The 25,215-nt window shown below is 42.0% G+C and overlaps 1 protein-coding gene across 1 annotated transcript in view; it reads right to left on the reverse strand.

The window, feature by feature from the left end:
- Nucleotides 1–25,215, reverse strand: part of LOC138983039 (voltage-gated inwardly rectifying potassium channel KCNH6-like) — a 189,931-nt gene that overhangs the window by 27,279 nt on the left and 137,437 nt on the right. The window contains exons 5-6 of the mRNA XM_070356441.1: nt 3,455–3,886; nt 532–940 (exon numbers count right to left, since the gene is read on the reverse strand). Coding sequence (XP_070212542.1) covers nt 532–940; nt 3,455–3,886 — 841 coding nt within the window. The remainder of the gene's footprint in view (nt 1–531; nt 941–3,454; nt 3,887–25,215) is intronic.

Here is a 25,215-nt window from a genome sequence, read left to right on the forward strand (position 1 = left end):
GGTGCTGGACGGCTGTTATGATACCGGAAATCACGCCCGGACAGTAAGCCTCCCATCACAGATACTGTCAGGCTTTTACACACAGTACAAACACCCTTCCATTTGAACGCTCAACAAACGGGAACATCCTACGTGCCCTACGTAAAGAGCGAGCAATTTTTAAAGAATTAATTTTGCAGATTGTCTCGAACACTTTTTGGACCCATCCTGAACTCAGGTCAAACATGAGTTACTTCCCTTCGGGTCTCATTCTATCGATGTAAACTGGCGATATCCGTGAATCGATGATTATCAAAATGTTTTTGGACCGTGGTGCGTTTTTGCGCAAGACCTAACTTTTAAAATCTAAATAATAAATTGACAGCTTGTTACACAAACATTCTTTAATCATAAATGTTACAATTGTTACATTATTCGTTTTTGTTACATTATTCGTTGTATCACCCCCTCCCCCAACACACACACACACACACAAACAAACACACAGAACAGTTTCCATCCCTACACACACAATGATGCGACAATACTTACATCCTATCAACATGATAAGAATGGAGAAGATCTTCTCCGAGTTAGTGTTGGGCGACACATTGCCGAAGCCCACACTGGTCAAGCTGCTGAAGGTAAAGTACAGAGCAGTCACGTATTTGGACTTGATGGTCGGACCACTGTTCTCGTCCGACGCGTTGTAAAACTGTCTCGTTTGTTTGGCCAGCTCGTCAAGCCAGCCTATCCTCGGCTGACCGTCATGCGCCATATTTCTCTCCATGTTACCGATGGCGTACCATATACACGCCAGCCAATGGGCGATGAGGGCAAAGGTCGCCATCAGAAGTAAGAGCACTGCGGCGCCGTACTCCGAGTAGCGGTCCAGCTTCCGGGCTACGCGCACCAATCGCAGCAGCCGCGCCGTCTTGAGGAGACCAATCAGAGTTGTTGTCTGTGGAGAAAGAAATAAGACACTTAATCTGAAGGTTAAGACAAAGTTGCTTTGGGATACATTACTATTTGTGCATTAAATTTGCAAAACATCTGACGAGTAAGCTGCTTGAAGTAACGACATATTGTTCGCATGCTGGCAAATCTGCAGTGTTCATGTAACATAAAGAAGAGAGGACTGTTTGCAGGGGATGTGAGCGCTCTTCAAGACCAAAAGTACGTCCACTGTCCACATTACATTTTCACATGCCCTGCAAGTAAGAATAAATGTGTGCCAAACAGTTCAAACAAACAAACAAACCTGCCAACCAACCAACAAAAAACACTCAGCATTCACTTCAACAAAAAATATAACTGAAAGTTAACTGGACGTTTCACTTATATCCAACGAGAAAGCTTGCCTAGCTGACGTATTACTCTTTTTGAAAATAAACTCTAGGTCAAGGAGAGAGAGGGAGAGAGAGAGAGAGAGAGAGAGAGAGAGAGAGAGAGAGAGAGAGAGAGAGAGAGAGAGAGAGAGGGAGAGAGAGCGAGAGAGGGAGAGAGAGGGAGAGGGAGAGAGAGAGAGAGAGAGGGAGAGAGAGAGGGAGGGAGAGAGGGAAATTGAGAGAGAGAGAGGGAGGGAGAGAGAGAGGGAGAGAGAGAGAGATAGGGAGAGAGGGAGAGAGAGAGAGAGAGAGAAAGTGAGAGAGAGAGAGAGAGAGGGGGGGGGGGTATTACATTATAGCCGTTCGAAACTAGGCTCTTGGAGTACTGTCACACTCTTGTGTTTGCTGGGGTAATGGACACCATGAACTTGAGAGTAAAATGGTAAATGTAAAATGACAGACCGATATACATAAAGACATAATGACACACAGACAGACGTTCAAAATAAACGCCGATGAAGATGAAGGCAGGAACGGTTCAGACGTGAGACGAGACAGAAATCATCATTAAAACAGACCTGACGTGGTGTACTTCTAGCCGAAACTTACGACCAGGCTAACTTGTAAAACAAATTACACACTACATCCATGTTAACGGACCTACTCGAGTTCTTACCGGCAATACATCATCTGCGCAGACTGCTAGTTGGCAACGCACCAAAAGAACGCTTTTTAAGAGTAGAATCTACCAGCAGACAACTCTTCTTGTAAAAATACAAAACAAGCTACACCCCATCGACTACGTATAAGCTACACTGGGGCAAACGCACGTCATCGGTTTCAGGCGTAAGACATTCAACAAACTAAATAGCAGAGGTGTTAATAGCATGTGCAGAATACATCCTTTGACACCCATTTCATCCTTTCACCATCTTCCAAATAACGGCCGTGTTGAACAGATTATTTCGAACAACTTTTTCTCAAAGGAGGCACCGTATCAGATAAGGCTCTATATAAAGTTTAAAGAAAAAACCGGACTGGAATTTATAACGGGTGCGCTGTAAATTATTTCGAACAGCATTTTCTCAGGGGAGGGAACATAGCAGATAAGACCTTATTCTAAAGAAAAAAGGAATGTTTTTTTTGTAAAAGGTGTGACGTGAAAGAAATCTCGAGAGATATTGAAACAAATTGGCAAGGCTCGGTTGCAAGGAAAGCTGTTCTTTTGCATCTTCCTGTACTTGCGTACTTTCAATCTGTGATGTTATTCTCTGTGCAAAACACACAAATTGACTGCACATGACTGCACCCGCGTAAGCCCGAATATTCAACAGATTCGCGGTGCGATGGTTTGTTTGGAAAGGGCAAGAAAAGAATCACCTTTCACAGACGTTTTTAAATGTTCCCCAAATAACATACACAATCCCAATATTTATATTTACTCCCGTTTACAGCAAACAAAAGTTCGCCCGAACAAACTGTGCTATATTTTCCTTTCTCTTTAGAATCCCTAAATATAGTGCAGACTTTGTCCAGCAGTTTTTGACTGCATAGGATACACACATCTGTATGATTGCCCTGAATGCTAAAGCTTGTTTCGCGCTTCAACTGGATTTGGATTTGGATTAAAATGGTATGGTTTGTTTGTTGGTTGATGGTATAGCAATTTATTCTTGTTTATTTGATCTGAATGGTTAGAGCAGAGTCTCTGGACGTTGGCAAAGTACCCTTGAGCCGATCTTAAGAGAGAGAGAGAGAGAGAGAGAGAGAGAGAGAGAGAGAGAGAGAGAGAGAGAGAGAGAGAGAGAGAGAGAGAGAGAGAGAGAGAACACGGACAGACAGACAGACAGACAGACAGACAGACAGACAGACAGAGACGGGGAGGGACAGAGTGATAGAGGGAGTACAGAGAGAGGGGGGCTGAGCCTGAGAGACAGAGAAAGGCACACACACACACACACACACACACACACACACACACACACACACACACAACCACACACACAAACACACACACACCTCCACAAACCCTCACCTCTCATCCTTCTGCCCAATCCCCTTCTCCCCACCAACCCAACCAACCCGCCATACCACCATCCCAAAACGAACTCCCCGAAACAACCAAAACACAACACAAAAAACCCCACCTCATCCGTCTCGGAGCTGAAGAGCAGCAGGTCGAAGGGGATGGCAGCCACGACGTCTATCAAGAACCAGCCCTTGAAGTAGTGCACGGCGATCTTGCCAGGATGGCTCACGACCTCGTCGTTGCGGTTCACGTAGGTCGTCCTGAAGTTGATGAAGATATCGATGATGAACATGATGTCCACGATGAGGTCGATGATGGTGAGGGGCTCGGAGTATCGGCTGGACACCGACGTCTTGTGCTCGATTTTCTTCTCCTCGGACAGGAGAAAAGCGGCGGCGTAGGGCGTGAAGATGGCCGTGTAGATGACCAAGAGCAGGATGATCCAGTCCCACACGGCCTTGAAGGGCGAGTAGTGGAGTAGCGTACAGCGGTGAATGCGCTGCGACTGCAGTTTGTACTCTGGCACCACATCGGCTCCCAGCGACAACACCTGGAGAACGTAATGATGGCACTGATATCATTTCAGAAGAGATAGTTTAACATGACAAAAAAAAAAGAAAGAAAAAAACGCGAGAGAAAAACAAGAATAATTTCAGAAAAAATAGTTTAACATGACGGAAAAAAAAAAACCGAAATGAGAAAATAAAAGCAACCATCCGAAGAACCCAACAAACAAATCAAACAAACCAACAAACAAAATCACAGCAGTGAATGCCCTGCGACTGGAACTTGTACGCGGGTACCACTCCTGCGCTTAGGGGCTGGTTGTCGCTTTGTCGTGTCCCTTCAGCCTATTTATCTGTCCGGTGTAACACGAAATTTTTACACCACGAAAAATTTACTCCGGAGTAAATATTTTGTACGAAATTCTTACTCCGAGTACACTTTTCGTACGAGAAAAGAACTCCCCAAGGCATGAAAAAATTACTCCCTCCACGAAATATTTACTCCCCATTCTTTTTACTTCCAGTAAAAATCGCGTACGCAAAAATGGGATGCGGGCGAAGGGATAATGCCAATAAGTGATCTCGCGCACACGAATGTCGCGCTACCCTCCCTCCACCACCAAGACTAACAGGGGACAAGGGAGTCAAAATTTCGTACACCTGGCATGGGAAGTTAAATTGCTCGTGTTGGGGTGAAGTAATTTATTCGTTATTTATTCGTTAGGGGAGTAACATTTTTGTACGAAATGTTTACTCGGAACTCACCTGTCTTGGGGAGTAATTTTCTCGTGCAATGGGGGAGTGCTTTTTTCGTAAAGGGAGTAACTTTTTCGTACGAAATGTTTACTCCGGAGTAAAAATCTCGTGGGAGTAATTTTCTCGTGTTACACCGGGACCGATTCAATTACCTCTAGGGGCAACACTTGGCAACCCATGATCTCCAAGATAGTACAATAAAGGGAATCAAGAGCACAAAGACACTATAGCAGAATAACGCAGCACAGTGTGCAACATGATTACAGTTTTCTCTCTGCTTCCACGTGCACGTCATCTCCCATGCAGTGGAAACACCCGCCAACTTCTGACCACAAAGGAACAATAACCGATAACTGAGAAAATGGAAACAGGTGCAAAAAGCTACATAACGAAAATGAAAAACAAATACTGCAAAAGAGAAATGACTTTGGAAAGTCTTGAAGAATAGTGCAAAGTTGCATGCAACATGAATTCAGTTGATTCTCCCGAAAGCTGTCTGCTCCATGCAAAAACACCTACAGGAGGTGTGGGCACTGGTGGTGGTCCGGGAGGGGGGGAGGGGGGTGGTGGCGAGGGGGGTGGAGGGGAGGCACCATAGAACTGATTCAGAAGCATTTGCAGAGTTGAGCAGCGTCGGATGCAAATGAAAGTTATGCATTACTAATCAGTCCGCAAATGCATTTTTGTTATTCAAAAAATGACTCTTTGTTCAAAAGTTACTCGTCGTTGTGTGGAACAGCGTCAGCAACAGTGTCACTTGCAGCAAACACACAGATGGGAGAGAAGAAAAACAACAACAACACACACCCACACCCACACACACACACACACACACACACATACACACACACACACACACACACACACACACACACACACACACACACACACACACACACACACACACACACAGATACAAAAAAACCGAATTAACGCTGTGCAGATACTTTTGTGCAGGTCTTTTTTTTAGAGGAAATATAACACCCTCGAAAAGATTGCAAAACACCAAGAGAATAATTGATCACTGTCAGACCACATAAATTATTCACTTCCTTCAATATCTTCCCTCGAATGAACAATTACGGCTTCTGTTCAAAGAACAATGGCCTGGCTCTACAATAACAACCGCACATCAAAACCAGACAAGGCCATTTTTGAAGTGCGCTCTCCGCAACAGTCACGATAGCGGCTAAGTGAAAGACAACACAGGTTGGATTGTTTGAGAGCAATACGTTCACTCTCTCCGCCTGAACAATCAGACAAATTAACGGTGCTAGATGCCTTTCATTTGTTTCATGAATTTTAATACTATAGACTTTTTGAGTGGTAAATGTTGAAGGATGAAAGAAAATTTATTCCCCCCTCTGCTTTTTTACCTCTGTAAACTTGTAGTGCTAGTTATTTTTCGATAAACACCCAGCAACCAAATAAATAACGACCCAGCAACAGCCTGAATCCTCGATAGCGCAATGGGTTGAGAAGCTGTTCTGCGTCGGTACTACTTTTGCGACTGAAAAGTTCCGAACGCTCTAATGTACGAAGTATACATCTCTGGAGCAAACAATACAAACATACCGCATTTAAATTAACAACTACAGGCTGGAACACATGAATCTCCATATAAAATCCATGTTTTCTGAATCTAGGTCTGCTGTGCACAAACGTTCATCACAAGCAAATTCCCAAGGCACGTAACTCTCATACTTTGTCAAGCGACAAGAGTAGTTCCCCTTTCAAATTTCTTTTCACTCAGTTTCTTCGACAACAGACTGCAATCCGACGGTCAGTTTTCAACAATATTTCATTTAATAAACAGATCACACGCAACCAAATGCACACATCTCATCAATTTAAACAACATAAAGCGGTTTCATACACTATTTCCCCCAGAAAACTGAACTTCATACAGTTTTTAACGTTGGAACACGGGTGCAAATGTTCGTCTGCTGGTCCCATTTGACGAAAGAACACTATCCTAAGCGATACCAAAACATATACAGAACACACAATATCTGCCTTTGCCGCCACAGCAGAATAACAGCATATCCGTGTACTTGATTTTAGTCCAAATTAGGAAAACTAACAAGAAGTGTTAACAGAATGGAATGATTTGCACGGAACTATACAACCGCGCATTAATCGATCGCCTGCGCAGGTTGACTGGTTGAGTGAATAGGATTCGATCAAACTTTCGCGAAAAAACTCCTCTTTTCTTTGAATAACAGAAGAAAGGAGTAAAGAGGTTACACACCTCGTCTCAGTGATTATAAAAAATAATGGTCTCAGTTCGCGGTCATGAAAAAGCTCGCTAAAGCTCGCATTTTTCATGATCCGCTAACTTCGACCATTATTTTTAATAATCACTGAGACTCGGCATGTAACCTCTACATATTGTGAGTGGACGGATGCATGTTATTCATTAAAAGCCCCACAATGATGTGCTTGGAAAAAAACACCCCGTGCTAACTAAACAAGATGCAAATGTTTTCCATTCGTTTACAGAATTTCGCATTCACTGCATGGACTATATATAAGCTTCACGAGGACGAAATTAGCGTTCATTTTGCAACACCGGCTTTTTAGTCTTTGCAGCGAAAAACAAACGTGTTTCTGTGCGGCGAATCTTATCCGTACTGGAGCTAAAGTAAAGACAGATTTTCTCACTTCTGTGGTTCAGTCGTGATTGCCAGGAATCCTTCACAACCGTCTCAGCGTTTTTTTGAATTTTATTTCAGATTCAGACCTGTTTACCCTAAACCCGAGGCAAGAGTACTTTCCCCAAAAGTTGAGTGTATTTTTAAAAAAGTTGGTGTACTTTGCAAGCAAAGCCATATGGGCTAGGGAAAATGTACGCGTGGGTGCAAACGTGTTTGTGTAAGAATAGCATGTCTTGTGAACACCTTCAGAATGTAACTCCTTCCAATACAACAGGGATAAAACAATTTTATTTGTCTGTCAGTTTGTAGCATTATAACCAGTGTCTTCCAAACAGATTGATAATGAAAAGATGAAGTTCGTGAAATAACATCTGCGGTTGACAGTGGCAAGTTCATTTTTACTATCATCTCAGAAAACATTGCTTCAGCACAGACTACAGCCTTTTCTTCTGGCAGGATTTGTTTTGCAGGAATGAACTTCATAATTCCTTGGCAGCTTTTAGCGGATTTCTTTGCAGCAACCTTGTCCAGGTGAGTTTTGGAACTGCAGTGTCGTTTGATGTCATATTTCCCAGCATGGGCAACGGAGAAATCTGATTGACAAAACTTGCAGTGTGCATGACTTTTTCCCACAGTAGACTCCACAATTCCTGGCTCTTTCTTATAAATTATTTCTCAAAGAAAATCTGCTGCTTCTGCTGTTTAGACTTGGTACAATCATCCGAAACTGGCAAATTTTGCCACGATTGTCCAGACGATCGCACGTGCCAATCACGGAACAAGGTTTCCACAGCTGAAGACTCGCTGTCAGGGTTATCTCCCTTAGACCGAAACCGGTATCAGTTGTACCATCCCGTAATCAGCACACCAACACCGGAAAACGTATTCTGGACTTTTTCTTTGTCGTCTTTTGTGCGTGTGTCGCGTATTGTCGTACCGATCATAATTTGGCGTACAAAATACGCCCAAATCGTACTGGTAAACAGGTCTGCAGATATCTTATTTTCAATCAAAAAACAAGAAAGATAGGTTGTTGGAACGTTTGTTATTGACAAAACAATACATTCACAGATATTTCGACCCAACGGTCTTTAAGGTGAACAGACAAACAAAATTTATATTCACACAGAACTTATCTTGATAGAATCAGTTCACGTCCACTCGCCAGGAAGCCGAGCGAATGAATTTTTGTTTATCTTTTTTTTAGTTTTAAAGTAACACTAGAGCTTACTTCAGGAATACTTTCCGCAGTAAGTTTATCAAAAACCAAAAACTATCGCAGTAAGTTTAGTTATTTAAACATTAGCATCCATACCCACCCCCCCCCCTCTCCCTTTCTCTCTCTCTCTGCCTCCGTCCGTTTGTCTGTATGTATCTCTCTCTCTCTTTCTCTCCCCCCCCCCTCTCTCTCTATCTCACGCACTCACTCCCGCTGTTACGGTTAAATGGATGCTTTCTTTCCCCCCCCTCTCTCTAAAGTCCATAACACATGGTTTTGCATGGCACATGCATGCCTGGTATATTATTGCTTCTGACTGTATGTGACCGAAGAGTTAAGTATGTATCGATTCTGTCTCTTGATATGTTTAATCATGCTTTCGCAGAAAACGGCAGCTCATTACACGAAATCAACAGAATAACCTTCTGAGATACCTAAGCTGCTTCAGCAGAATCAGGCATACTTTCGACAACAATAGAAAAGGATGGATCGAACGAGCACATCGAGACCAAACTAATGCAAAACCACGAAGGAGACAGTATGGAGAAACTGCAAAAATGAAAACAGGAAACCCACAGAAAACCAACACACGAACAGCATTCTTTTTTTCTCTACAAAGAAGAAGAAGAAGAAGAAAAAGAAGAAGAAGAAGAAGAAGAAGAAGAAGAAGAAGAAGAAGAAGAAGAAGAAGAAGAAGAAGAAGAAGAAGAAGAAGAAGAAGAAGAAGAAGAAGAAGAAGAAGAAGAAGAAGAAGAAGAAGAAGAAGAAGAATTCATCAACACCAACCACGACACCAACAACAATACAAACAACGAGATAGAAATTCACAGGATTAGTACAAACAATGTAATTGTGAACAACGTTCACAGCAACGATAGTTCAGCAATTGATGTGTAACAACAACAACAACAACAACAACAACAACAACAACAACAACAACAACAACAACAACAAACAAACACAACGACAACAAACAAACAAAAAACAACAACAACGAGGAGACCAATGGTACATGGACACACATCTGTATGTATAAAACTGCAGTACAAGAGAGTCTCTGTTTGTGGCGACGAACTGAAGAGGGCAGTCCCCCATTGCGGAAAACTTCCCAGCCAAACCAACACCCAAACTGCGGATATCCTGCACTTCAGCAACAACAAAAGGAATACTTCTTCTCGGCAGTCACACCCTTCAGGGGGGGCACTTATGTTTCAACAAGTTTGCACCGTCGGTCGAAGCTTTCCTGCTATCCCGCATACAAATCTCTTTCTCTCAAACGGGTTTTGGTCACAGCGGTCTTGCTATTGCAAAAACCTCTAGTTTGGTATACGTTTGCGCTGCCGAAAACAGCTTCCTTGCCATCAAGTACACATCTCTTTCCTATACGTTCGCACTATATGTCACAGCCATTTCTTATACTTCCCCTTTCTTATATGTTAGCCCTGTCTTGACGATTCTAGTCTACGCTTCTCTGTTTACACTTCGGAACCTTCTTGCTTTCCAACTCCAATGGAAAAGGTTGAGCTTAGAGACCTGCACTTAAGTGGCAACGGTAAAGTCCCAAACATCTTTCTCGTCTTCCAAACAGGGCTTTGCTTTAGAAGATGTGTTTCCTATCTAAATCGCACTTAAGCTCTAGTTTAACCTTCTTGTGAAATCTACTTTGGGCCGTCACTGAATGCTCCCTTTACTCTGTATAGCTAGGTAGCTGGGTTAAAGTCCAGAACATCGTGTTCCTTTTCTGTTGCAGAGAGCTTTGATTTCAAATGAGGATGAACATCGTGTGTTCATTTTAATGCATGGTATTCTCTCAGGGGCCAGGAGATTGGTTTCACATAACTCTCACTTACTATTGTAGCACATGTTGAACATATTTAAAGCGCTTACGTCCCTTTGTTTCTCAGATGTTTGATTTCGAAGCTTTGGTTTCATTACACAGTACACACATTTTAATTCAAGTTGACCTTTTGCTAAATCAACTTTGTTTCTTCACCCACCACTGTTTTCTCTAGGTAGTGTATTATCCATGTTGTGGGTAAAAACACAGTATTCCTTTCCAGAAACTGGTGAACATAGCTTTGGTTTTGAAATCTGTTTTTTTTTCGCTCGATTGAAAAACAGTTGTCCCACACACGCGTAGTACAAAGCTCGAAAGTTTTGATGGCGATAAGCGAACCTTGCCAGACGAATGCTGTGCGTTGCTACTGACAAACAGGACTGTGCGAGCAAACACGCTTCGAGCTTTAGTTCCAATGACGTTGCAGCACATAAAAAGGATTGATTTACTGACGAGAACAAAATACAGCCTTGCGAAATGGTAATGAGCTACGCCATCAACTTTTTATCGTGCAAAGAAGCAGGTAATATGAACCTTTACAAAGTAAGGTATTAGGGGAGAGACGCGTATATATATATATATGGTAAGATTTGATTAACAAAGAGAAGCAAGCGCTCCAAATCCATACAACATGTGTAATAGAGTAAGTGAGAGTTATTCGGAACCACTCTCCTGGCACCTGAGAGCATAACAAGCATTCATATGAACACAGACTTTCATCCTCGTATATATATATATAAAACATCAGAATTTGTGAAAGAAACAATTGAAAGTCAGCAGAGACTTTCTTCCGAGATTTGTTAAAATCTCTCAGCTGCAGAGAAAGAGAGAGAAAAAAGTATCCCTTCACAGACAGCCTATTGGGAGCATCAGACCCTCCTCAAGGGGGACCGAGATTTACAATGCAAAGTCTCTTTGTGGGGGACGTATCACAAGGAAATCTAGTCCTGAGGAGGACCATTGTTTTTGTATCTAGACCAGACACGTGTTTCGACACTATTGTGTTTCATCATATATATATATATATATATATATATATATATATATATATAAATAAATAACCATGGTATTGTGTTGCTTAGTAATTGATGCATGCATTGGCGTCTCGCAGAATTACACGCCCCTGAGGAAAGCCTGGCAACAGGTCGAACAATTGGGCTGCCACTTGAAATTCTAGAGAAACAAACCTACAAAAATAGACCTAGTGAAAGAGACCAAGCAAAATAGACCTAGAGAAATAGACCAAGCAAAAGAGACCTAGAGAAATAGACCAAGTGAAAGAGGCCTAGAGAATAAGAGCAGCGAAAGAGACCTAGAGAAATAGACCAAGCGAAAGAGGCCTAGAGAATAAAAGCAGCGAAAGAGACCTAGAGAAATAGACCAAGCGAAAGAGGCCTAGAGAATAAGAGCAGCGAAAGATACCTTCAGAAAGGGACCCCAAAAAAGAGACTCAGAGAAAGAGACCACGCGAAAGAACCTTAGATAAAGAGAACCAGAGAAAGATACTTAGTGAATGAAACATATCGAAAGAGACCCAGTGAAATAGACAACTGGAAAAAGACCAAGTACAAATTCCTAGAAAAAGAGACCCAGAGAAAGAGACCTACCGAGAGAAATGGACTCACAGGTAAAGACACAGATCAATAGAAACAAGTCGCGTAAGGCGAAATTACTACATTTAGTCAAGCTGTGGAACTCACAGAATGAAACTGAACGTAGTCCGCCGCTAGCGCAAAAGGCAGTGAAAGTGACGAGCCTGTTTGGCGCTGTAGCGGTTGCGCTGTGCTTCATAGCACGCTTTACTGTACCTCTCTTCGTTTTAACTTTCTGAGCGTGTTTTTAATCCAAACATATCATATCTATATGTTTTTGGAATCAGGAACCGACAAGGAATAAGATGAGATAGTTTTTAAAACGATTTCGGAAATTTAATTTTAATCATAATTTTTATATTTTTAATTTTCAGAGCTTGTTTTTAATCCAAATATAACATATTTATATGTTTTTGGAATCAGAAAATGATGAAGAATAAGATGAACGTAAATTTGGATCGTTTTATAAAAATAAATATTTTTTTTACAATTTTCAGATTTTTAATGACCAAAGTCATTAATTAATTTTTAAGCCACCATGCTGAAATCCAATATCGAAGTCCGGCCTTCGTCGAAGATTGCTTGGCCAAAATTTCAATCAATTTGATTGAAAAATGAGGGTGTGACAGTGCCGCCTCAACTTTTACAAAAAGCCGGATATGACGTCATCAAAGACATTTATCGAAAAAAAGAAAAAAAAGTCCGGGGATATCATTCCCAGGAACTCTCATGTCAAATTTCATAAATATCGGTCCAGTAGTTTAGTCTGAATCGCTCTACACACACACACAGACAGACAGACACACACACACACACACACACACACACACACACACATACACCACGACCCTCGTCTCGATTCCCCCCTCTACGTTAAAACATTTAGTCAAAACTTGACTAAATGTAAAAAAGAAAGAGATACAGGCAAAGAGAAAAATGCATATTCATTCTTTTCTATCCCGTCCCTGTTGTTCATTCTTTCTCTTTCTTCACAAAAACATGCTATCTCATGATACAGTTTTCAGAGCAAAAAGTAATTATCAAACTGTCTCGCCAACCTCTCTGGCTTCCACGGTGTTCATGTCTGCAATTCCCACATCTGATGTTTGCCCTGCAGGCGAGCAAAGTTCAGCATGATAAGGAAGCTTTGCATTCGCATTCTTCAAACGCAAACAGGTGTTTAATCGATAAGAGAGTTTGCTTCTAAATCAGGTAACTATAGCAAAGCTATTTTTTTCTTATATATGCGAAATTGCTGAGTTGACTTAACTACATAGCCGTTTCTTGTACAAGGATATACATAACTACTGTGATGGTTTGGAGATTTGTATGTGTGTGTGTGTGTGTGTGTGTGTGTGTGTGGGGGGGGGTGGGTGTGTGTGTGGGTGTGTTTGTGTGTGCGTGCGTGCGCGTGCTTGTGTGTGTGCGTGTGTGTGCGTGCTTGTGTGTGTGCGTATGTGTGTGCGTGTATGTGTGTGTGTGTGTGTGTGTGTGTGTGTGTGTGTGTGTGCGTGTGTGTGCGTGTGTGTGTGCGTGTGTTTGTTTGTTTGTTTGTTTGTTCGTTCATGGGCTGTAACTCCCACGGCTTTTACGTGTATGATCGTTTTTACCCTGCCATTTAGGCAGCCATACGCCGCTTTTGGAGGAAGCATGCTGGGTATTTTCGTGTTTCTATAACCCACCGAACTCTGACATGGATTACAGGATCTTTTTCGTGCGCACTTGGTCTTGTGCTTGCGTGTACACACGGGGGTGTTCGGGCACCGAGGAGAGTCTGCACACAAAGTTGACTCTGAGAAATAAATCTCTCGCCGAACGTGGGGACGAACTCACGCTGACAGCGGCCAACTGGATACAAATCCAGCGCGCTACCGACTGAGCTACATCCCCGCCCGTGCGTGTGTGTGTTTGCGGACATTATTTTCTAATACATATTTAACCACAAAACTAAACCTAAGAGCTATGGGCTTTACATTGGCGTTTTGTGTGTGTATTGGTGTCTTATCCTCTTTGGCCTTTTCATTTCATTTGGAAGGCCCGAAAAAAACCTTCACGGGGCACAATGAGGAACAAGAGGAAGACTCGAAATGCGACCACTAAGAACGAATACTTCCTTTTCTGAGCGACCACCAGCGAGGAAAATGTCAGTTTATAAAAAGTAGGTGACTACTGCCACCATGAGAGAGATTAAAAACAAATTGGTATCTGAAGTTAGCCATGACCAACAGGAAACAACGAATTGCGCTCTGAAACCAATACATATTGTTTTAACAACTAAAACTGATTCTCATATAACCCAACACATCACCGTCAAATAGCAAAAGCGTCATTTAAAAACAAAACCAGATTGTTTTCTTGTTCTGTGTGAAGCAAATCACGAATAACACTGTAACAGGCAAAGTTTGACAGTGATATCCTCCACGCTTTTAGAGCGCTAACCAGAGATATAGCGTGACATAGCAAAATGTGTTGCACGTACTGTGAATGAAACTCACTGACCGGGGATAGTTGACGTTGTAAATCGCAACTAGGGTATTGTTACACTTTACCACTGTCCTTGGACATTGAGGGGTTGTCCAAGTAATCGGCCTGGAGGAAGGAAACCAGGATATATGCGACAGTAAAGCATTTAGCAGGTAAATGGAATAAGCATTCGAATATCGCTATAGAGTGTTTGTCGCATAAGTTGAATCGACTAACACTGTAAACTGTAAACATAGCAGACAGATATCTAAGACAAGATGTCCGCTATTTATGTTGTGCAGTGCGTCGTATGACCGGTCTGAGAGGGAGATAGTGGCCAGATGACAAGTGTGAAGGATCTGAGAAGCCGCCGAAGTATCAGAACTCTAGACCAGCATAGCTGAAATTCGACGGGATTTTGCGAAGTTATTGCAAGGTTATGGTTGTCCATATAGTTGGACCATAGAGGTCACAGGACGAAAGGAACTGAGTAGACCGAGGTCGCCAGTGGAAGGAATTAGTATTCAGATACATTCCCTGGTGAACGGCCATAGACGCTGTGTAATTCTGTGTATGAACAGAGTTAAAATATGTCTATAAGATCTTAAGTACATAAAGATATAATGAGTGTTTAGTAGGCAGAGCAGACGGTGATTTGAGTCTGCCGGAATATGAACTGTAACTGTTTTTCTGACAACACACGAGCCGTGATTCGATACCAGTAATGTAGATATCGTGTGCCCGTGAGTTCACGGACTGTTTGTGTATTTTTCTAGATAAGTGAAGGGTGTAGGGTTTTGTTAGTGAAATTGTGCACAAGATTGTAATCTCGAGTTGTTTTTGCATCCAAACCTGTGAGTACCCAATTTGTCAATACCTAACATTTATGTTCATGATTGTGTGTATTTGAGACTGTGCCAAAAGGTGACGTTTTCATGTCAGTATGTCCCAAATGACATCACCAGTACATTTTTCATTCTATCTAATCTGTTTTCGTTCTATTTTTTCTAATAACATGCGTTAACAATTGATTGCCAACTGGAATGGAAGAGCACAAAAAGTGTAACTTGATATGTAGTTTCTCTAGAGGGAAAAACATCTTCCACTTTCATGTCAGTGTGTCCCATGCAACATACATTTGCCAAACAGCTATGTGCAAGTAGATTATTTGTTAGTGGTATAGAAAATACTGATCAACAATTAAAGTCAGTTTTCACATTCATTTTCTACCTATTTCTTATTTGTTTATTCTGTTGGCAATGGTGAAATGTCAGCAATCGTGTGTCATTCGGGACAGTAGACATGACACCTGACCTTTTGGCACAGTCTCATTTGTGTATATGTTTATTGTAACTGTATAATACAGTGGAGGGAACCTACATTTGGAGTTGTGTTTGTTCCTGTATGATAGCGTACTAACGCATTTGCATTCATTCACATTCTGTAAATCGAAGAAGACGCTGTACAAAATTACCTTGTGCTTTGCAAGTATGCTGCTAGCTTTGGGCAGTACACACGCCCAGATGTGTCAGTTTCTCTGCCTTTTCATTCCCCTACTCCCTGAGTTGTCATTTGAGCTTAAATGTCACAGTACACAAGACATCAAGTGTATTGATAATGTGTTAACAAAATGAGGTTCTATCATGTATAAAAAGAATGATGAACAATATTCTAAACAAACAAACAAAAGCAAACAAACAAACACACAAAACGCAGAACACAGACTCATCCTATCTGTGTCAGTTTGAAAATGTCAAGGTACTAAACGCAAAGGACAGGTGTCGGGTCACAGACGTCAAGGTAGTTAGAACTCCCACTCAAAACGTTTGGAATTTGCAGAAACTGTGTACATGAGGTACGCAGGGTTGTCATCGCAAAATCATGTATAATATGTACACAGACCGTACAGAGCCCTACACAATAAACGTGTAAAGGCCGTAAATGTTTACCTGTCGACCATTTTTAGCGCGTGACGCGAACGTCGTAGGGGTGGGGGGCTGGGGGTGGGGGTGGGGTGGGGGGGGGGGGGATGAGTTGTACTCACTTTTTCCGAACGCTGCCACATGAAATTTCATTTCATGACATTTTATTTGTAATCATCCCTGTCACATAGTAAGGGAATACTACGCCGTATATGAATATCCTATATATATATTATGTGCACGAAATTTCACAGAAAAAATAATTTACTTTGCGTACCCATGGTCAAAGAAGCTTTGCATCATCTGTATTGTCCGCAACTATGCCATTCGAGGCCACACACTCAACTATAAATGCCTTATCAGTACCACAAGTTCAACCTCATTAAAAGCCGAGAGCGATCAACAAGATGAAACTGAGCTGGTGATGCCTAAAGGACAATGCAACAATAGTACTTGAACACAAGAATACCCCCCCCCCCCCCCCCGTAACCTTTCATGTGTCAGTAATGCACAATAAAAGCTCTTTATTTGCACTGTCATCCCCGCCACAAAGAGGAAGTACTCCAAGATCAATACGAGATCTTTTTTCAGCCGTGATGGTATCAAAATAGTTACTTTTAAAGGTAGCTTCCGTATCATGTTGGACATCACAGATGTGTTCAGGCTTCACGGTATGAAAACAGCCTCAGTGGGACGAGCGGTAATGTAATATTACAAAAACACACCATGCTAACTAAGAAAAAAGCGTTGATTACACATAGATGCTAACGATCTAAGGTACCCATCAAAGGTCCGAGTCCGTTCTAATTAAGCACACAGTAAAACACAGTGTAAATGGTCCTACAAGGATAAACGCAACAAACAAACCACCTACAAAACAAAACAACACCATCAAAAAACAACCAACCAAACAAACAAACAAATTAGCCTACACGTGAAAAAAAATATAGTCAACACTGAAAGAACAGAAGTTACAAGACGCTTTAAAGCATATACAGCGATGCAATAGAGAAGCACACCTCCAGCAATATTTGCGTGTGCGTCATGGAGGCACCGGAAAGGAATGACATTTCAAATGTCAGCCCAGCACCTCATGACTCATATCTCGTGTAATTGCATCAAGTTTGGGTAGTGATCGTGCAGGCGTGTGTGTTTGTGGTTTGTGTGTGTGTGTGTGTGTGTGTGTGTGTGTGTATGTGTGTATGTGTGTGGGTAAGTGTGTTTGTGTGTGTGTGTGTGTATGTGTGTGTGTGTGTGTGTGTGTGTGTGAGTGAGTGTGTGTGTGTGTTTGTGTGTGTGCACTTGTGTGCGTGTGTTTGTGCGTGCATGATTGCTCTTGTGAGGTCTTTTTGGATCTCCGAAGCGACATTCTACTTTCTTGCCCGGGGAGGATTTCCAGCTGTCAATCGAGAACGCAGTCAAGAACGCATCAGGTTTAATGAAGCTCGAACCATCAACCCACGCGAGTTATGCTACAGGAAGTGTACGTCTCCGTTTTGCCTGTCGGATATTTTGCTTGTTTGTTTGCTTAACTCCCAGCCGACCACGAAGGGCCATATCAGGGCGGTGCTGCTTTGACATATAACGTGCGCCACACACAAGACAGAAGTCGCAGCACAGGCTTCATGTCTCACCCAGTCACATTATTCTGACACCGGACCAACCAGTCCTAGCACTAACCCCATAATGCCAGACGCCAGGCGGAGCAGCCACTAGATTGCCAATCTTAAAGTCTTAGGTATGACCCGGCCGGGGTTCGAACCCACGACCTCCCGATCACGGGGCGGACGCCTTACCACAAGGCCAACCGTGCCGGTCTCTGTCGGGTATGGCATGTAGGACAGACGAAAGGAGCCTGCCATACGTATGAACAACAGAAAGGTCGCACGGGTGCACACACACACACACACACACACACACACACACACACACACACACACACACACACACACACACACACACAAACACACTCACCCACAACAACAAAAAAATCACAACCCCCCCGCCCCTCCTTTAAAAAAAAAAAATAAAATAACAACCACAAAAAACACACACACACACTAACAACACAAACACAGAAAAACCCCACCAACCATATCATCAGTACCTCAACGACAGCAGAACGGCGATGAGTGTGGCGGTCGAGGTTGACGGCTCTCTTGGCCTGTTTCCTATCCTTGTAATAGCGGGCCCAGTTGAAGGCATGAGCCATCCTCTCACATGGTGCACAGCCTGGCATGCTTCTCGGGAACTCTCTACCTACCATGCAGCGGTCAGGCCGGAGCCCCTCCCCAAACGTCCGTCCGTCCGCACCCCCGTGGAAACAGTCTTGGTCATTTTCATCGTCTCCGCAGTCCACGGAGGACAAGAACCGTTGCATCATTTGCTGACGAAAACTGCCGGGGCATTTGTTTACTTTGTGATGGAAGTAACTTCAGGTGGTGTGTGATATATTGAGAAAGGAGTACAGTACAGGCTCGAATTCTTTGTATCCAGAAACGCCGAAGAAGTAACTTTTTTGCAGAACAAGTTCCTTAAAGTATTTGCTGACTCTGTGATGGAAGTGACTTCAGATGGTGTGTAATCTTTTGAGAAAGGAGTACAGTACAGGCTCGAATTATTTGTAACCGTAAACGCAGAATTATAGAAGAAGTACCTTTTTGCAGCAAAAGTTCCACGAAGTATTAGTTGACTCTGAGGCAGTTGTGACTGCAGTTGCTGTTACAAGTCTTTCCACAAGGAAGTACAGGCTTGTCTCCTTTGTATCCCGGTTGAAAGCAGAATAAAAAGCAGAATAAGAAGTTTCCTTAGGCAGCCCTGCAGTCCGTGTGCGTATTCCTGATTTGTTTGTAGTGACAGTAAGAGCTGCCAACTTTTTCCTCAATGAAATACAATCCACAGAAATTAAGATCACGAACCGTTTTGGTTTTGAAGAAACAGAGATCGCGGACACCTCTGGTTTTTAGGGAATTGTTGCCACTTCAGACTAGATCGACCCATTTCCTGTAGTTTCAAATAGGGTAGGATCGATTTATTTACGACGGTCAAATGATATATCGATTCTATTCTAGTAACAACGTTTTTAAAAAGAGGCTTCACCTTGAGAGGTACCGGAGTCGTCAAAACTTGAAATTACAGTTTTCGTTAATTGTTTGCACAAACCGCCAACGTCAATTACAGCGACAATAAAGAGTTGGCACATTCAGCACGGCGGCACAGAGAGGAAGAATGCTTGCAACAACAACAAAAAACACCACAATGTCAAAGTTTGGAGGATCCAGTGCACGATTAGCGGAACTTCCGTCGCGATATAACCCTTCGTGGTTGAAAACGACGTTTAACACCAAATAAAGAAAGAAATTAGCGGAACTTGCTATGTATCACCTAAATTGAAGTAAAAGCTCTGGTAGAAATGAAAACAAAAAATAACGCTGCATTCTGGATAACACTATCCTCACCAAAGCATATAATTATTATATACAAATCAAACAAAATCAAATCAAAATTAACTTTATTATATCACATGGAGAAATTGCATATAAGATTATCAAGCTTTGGTGGTTGGTTATTGTTACTGATTTGTATCGTCCTTTCTACCTAGATGGCTATTCGGGATGGGTCTTTCCGTTCACAGTTTACATGGTAGTCTCCATGTTTCAGACTAGTTTCGTTTGGGTCTATGATGACAAAATGAAGAAGGTTCTAAAAAGCCATGTCTTTTCACATTTGTCTCCTCTTGGTTCTTGTTAAAAATCTTGATCTCTTTAAAATATTTGAAAATCTTGTCGGGGTCAAGCTTTTATAAGTTTTATTTATTTGTGAGTATTTCTACGCACATACCCTCCCAGAGGGGAGGCTCATGGCGTTTACAATATGCCGTGTGAGATGGAATTTTTTACACAATATATCACGCATTCACATAAGTACAATAAAACAGGTTATGACGAAGAAATACAAACCAAACTAAACAAACAAACTAAACAAACAAACAAACAAACAAACAAACAAACGAACCAAAAAACAAAGAAATACAAAAAGAAAAGATAACTCAAGTCATAAAAATCGTCTCAGATTTTAAGTGGAGAGTACCTTTCGTTAGAAGACAAAACTTTTACCGAGTCAAGCCTTTTTACACAAGAAGCACGTAAAACCGTGAAATCAAACGGCCACACATTCTCGTACTTTGACAGTGAACGATAGTTGCAAGCGCACACGCTAGCTATATTTCAATCAGATGCCATCCAGACGAGACACCCACTTTAATTTGCCACAGAAGATCACACTCTTGCTATTTATATTTCAACCACAGACCGTCCAGACCAGACACAAAGTTTAATTTGCCACAAAACACCACACCAGAAAGAAGGCCCATAAACCTCTTCCGCAGACCGCTTTTACAACTTCCCCGACGAATGGTTGGATCGCTTCCTCGACTGATCTAACAACTTTCTAGCGAGACCGTTTAACAACTTCCTCAACATCAAACTAACCTAAACAAATATATATTATAAAAAATACAAAAGTAGAAAAACAGAAAGATACATTCCGCTGACAAAATCGATAAACGAAGTCTGGTTAGTTTACTTCGCAACAGTTACCACCTTCCCATCCCAATCGCACCGGAGACAGGACAGGTAAACCTAATGACCATACGGTCCGAAATGTCAGCAACCTGTATTAATATCTAGAGGAATACCCGGCTTCGCCGGGGTGAATCGCGAGACAGAGACAGACAGCGTGGCGGTTCACCACAATCACCTTTGAAGGTGAAGTCCTGTCAAACGGGACTGAGAATTTTAGAGCTTATTTCTTAGCCCTATATTATCTGTTGTGGCTTCTCAAATGCCAGAACATACAGACAGACAAAAGCCGCTAGACCCCATCACAAACAGAACTCTTAAATCCACAGGTGTTGCCCACACACACACACAAACACACACACACACACACACAGAGAAGCCGTATATATATATGTATATCTATATCTATAAATATATAGAGATAGGTGACAGTGTATTTTTCGCGTGGCTATAAATTGATTCGACCTTTTCACTTTGACAGTAAGAACAACTTACGGGTGCAAGGGAAGCGTTCTGGACAGCGCAGTGACATTCTAAAAATAGTAACGTAGAAACGGGAATATGGATTGAAGCCACACGAAGGAAGGGAGATAAACGCAAAACACTGGAGAAGATAAGGAAGAGTTACTGGGAATGGTGAAATGAACAGAAAAACCAAAATCGGTTCAGCGCTGCGCGCTGAGAGCACGTGTTGAAATATCTCATCGATGATATTGTGTCCGGGGTGTAGCTGAATACGGTGTCCAAATTTGAAAAAGATCCACCGAGAACTTTGGCGTTGTGATGTGGTCTAGCGGCTTTGGTGTGTCGGTATGGGGGCCCGGGTAGCTCAGGTGGAACCAAAATCGGTTCAGCGCTGCGCGCTGAGAGCACGTGTTGAAATATCTCATCGATGAGGTTGTGTCCGGGGTCTCTCTGAATAAGCCCACCAAATTTGAAGCAGATCCATCGAGAACTTTGGCCGTGCATTGCGAATACACACACACACACACACACAGACACTAGTCGTATATATATATAGATGGGCATTTTGTCAAAGATCGGCAGAGAATAATGGCACGGCAGATGAGTCCGCAAAGCAAATTCACAAAGGCCTGCAGCTCCTGCACAGGGGAAGTCCCACTTATTGCCTCTGAAATATACATGACTGCAGCTCAGCCTATAGAAGTCATTTCTGGTGGAGAAATCACAGTGCTTTTAAAGATATTCCAGTGGAAGCTAATGCATGCTATTTTCAGACGTTTCTGAGCTGGTTTTATTGTGCTCTTCTTAGAAACCCCATCACGAGTGATTCTTGTTCCTAATGAGATGGATCCCTGAAAGGATACGAACAGAATAACAAGGAAGATAGTCTTTGCCGGGGGAATGTCAAGACTCTCCTGAAACACTTGAAGACCAAGAAAAGAAAAGTAAACAGTAACTTCTCCAGTCTGGCTAACGAAAGCAAAACAGAAGCAGCAACATCAGATAAGTACTGGCAATTTTTTTAGCGGAGTTCAACGCACTCCAAAGTTATGTCCTCTCTGCAAGACGAGAGAACCCGTAGAAGACTACAGTCAGAATATGCTGCAGACGTAAGCCACGTCATTATGCAATCAGATCAGAAAGCAGGAAACTCCCATAAATTATATATTTTTCCGTTTATCAATGTACATGTATTTGCCCATCTCTAATTCAGGTTACGAGTGTTGTTCAATCTATCTGATTTTGTTTAGCAGTTTTCATTTACTTCCAGTGTATCGTCGTGCATAACCGTGTGCCTGTTTCAGGTTATCTGTGTTGTGTCTACCTCTCAATTTCAGGTTATCAGCTGCATTTCCATCTCTGAATTGGGTTATCAGTGTTGTGCCTATCTCTCAATTTCAGGTTAACAGTTTTGTTCTTATCTCTGAATTTGGTTATGAGTGCTGTGTCTATCTCTGGTTCAGGTTACCAGTGTGGTGTCTATCTCTCAATTTCAGGTTATTAGTTTTGTTCTTATCTCTGAATTTGGTTATCAGTGCTGTGCCTATCTCTGGTTCAGGTTACCAGTGAAAAGGAGGTGTCTGCCTCTCAATTTCAGGTTATCAGTTTTGTTTCCATCTCTGAATTGGGTTATCAGAGACCTGGCTATCTCTGGTTCAGGTTATAAGTGCTGTGTCTACCTCTCAATTTCAGGTTATCAGTTTTGTTCCCATCTCTGAATTGGGTTATCTCTGGTTCAGGTTGTCAATAATGTGCTTATCTCTAAATTAGATTATTATAGTTGTACCAATCTCTTAACGAGGTTGTCAGTGTTGTGCCCATCTCTGATTCGGGTAGTCAAGCTTTTGCCCATTTCTGATTCACTGTATGAGTGTTTTGCGCATACCTGATTTAAGTTGTTTGTGTTGTAATCACATCTCTGATTCGATTTGACAGTGCTGTGCCAATTTTTCTTATGTAGGTTGTTGAAATTCTCATTTATTTTGAAGTAACAGTAAAAATAGGCAACTAAAAATAATCATGCTTACTGTTTAATTAAGAAGTTTGTCTAGCTTTTTTCTCTCGTAAATGTAAGAACATTTGCTTAGTTCTTCGACAGATTAGTTTTCTGAACAAACTACTTCTGTGGATTATTTGTACTACTATTCATTTATCGTTCTGATTTCTGGCATTCGCGTAGAACTACTGTAAATGTAAACACAATTTTCAAAGGAAAGGACAGCGTTGTTAAATAACACAGACACAAAAGGCCACCTCAGTGAAAGTGGCTTGAGTGCATTGCCCCAAATCAGACCAACAACGCAGAGAAGCAGGCCCCAGATTAATTGCTGGAGAACGATCTCACAAACTAAGCATTAAAACGTACACGCTCCTTGACAATAACTCAGCTGCTTAGCAAGTTGTGAAGTGTGGCACGAACTGAAATATGGACCACACACAGATGGGTTTTTTCTGCAAGTGTGCAGGTCGCCAAGATACAAAAGAAACAATTTGTGATTAAGAGATACTTGAAATGAAGTGCTTCGTAATTAAGTCAGATCACTTCAATCACTGATTAAAGGCATATGTACGCGCTCCCGTGTTTACAAAGTGTAGTTTGCCCATAATCGATGTCAAACGCACCATAAGACCATATAATGACGATATGTCACCATGCGCGGACCATAATACATGCATTACAGCTTGTTCTAGCCTCTGAAAAAGTGAGGATGTCAACAAAGCCGCGGTGTTAGCTCCCTTGCATCAACGTTACATGTGTTGCCAAATCTATAAATAGGACGATCCAGATCAAAATGAAAATTAACATATCTCAACATTGAAGGGGTCCTAGACCACAATATTTTGCAGGGAACTTAATTTAGCATGTCTCCAGCTGTTGGTAAAGCAATTAGCGTGTATAGTCATCGAGTACATATGCCTTTAATTCGTGACGTGAAAATGTATGGATCTATACAAACATCTGAAACAAAGCAACAATAACAAAGCAAGCCACTGGATACACGTCCAATCATGTCTTGGCACTGGGCACAGTTGATTGAACCTGCTAATTTCTGCCGATCGGAATTTTTGTTTTATAAGCGGTAGTTTTTTGGGTTTTTTGTTCACACGTTGTTCATCTTCTCCTACCATCTACATTTCCTGTGTCTTTCAAACCAAAACTAGTTAATCTAAATTCCCTGTCTTCTACTATATATATATACGACTAGTGTCTGTGTGTCTGTGTGTCTGTCTGTCTGTCTGTCTGTGTGTCTGTGCGCGATGCGCGGCCAAGGTTCTCGATGGATCTGTTTCAAATTTTGTGATCATATTCAGGTACACCCTGGGCACAACCTGGTCGATGAGATATTTCAATACGTGCTCTCAGCGCGCAGCGCTGTGCGCGCTGAACCGATTTTGGTTTTTTTGGTCTGGATCCACTACCAGTAACTCTTCCTTATCTTCTCCAGTGTTTTCAGCCGCGATTATCTCCCTTCCTCCGTGTGGCGTCAATCCATATTCCCGTTACTTCGTTACTATTTTTAGAAGGTCACTGCACGTTACTATTTTTAGAAGGTCTCCAGTGTTTTGCGCGTTTATCTCCTTTCCTTCGTGCGCCGGCAAAGCCGGGTCCCAGGCGCAGCCTGGTATTCGGCTCTACTTCTTCCCGGCGAAGCCGGTACCCGGCGAAGCGGGTAATCATCTAGTTTAGAAATAATTAATTTATATTTCCTGTGTCTTTTCGATCAAAAATACTTAAGTTACTAAGGTCATCGACACTGGATAGCAGACGACACAACACCTAAAATAATATCACAACCCGATTTATCATTTTTCAATAGCTATTATTTTTGTCACCTGTTTCTATTTCGTCCTCATTTCCATCTGAAGCTTTGAACACAAGTT

This window comes from Littorina saxatilis, linkage group LG12, assembly GCF_037325665.1.
Source record: "Littorina saxatilis isolate snail1 linkage group LG12, US_GU_Lsax_2.0, whole genome shotgun sequence".
Lineage (NCBI taxonomy): Eukaryota > Metazoa > Mollusca > Gastropoda > Littorinimorpha > Littorinidae > Littorina > Littorina saxatilis.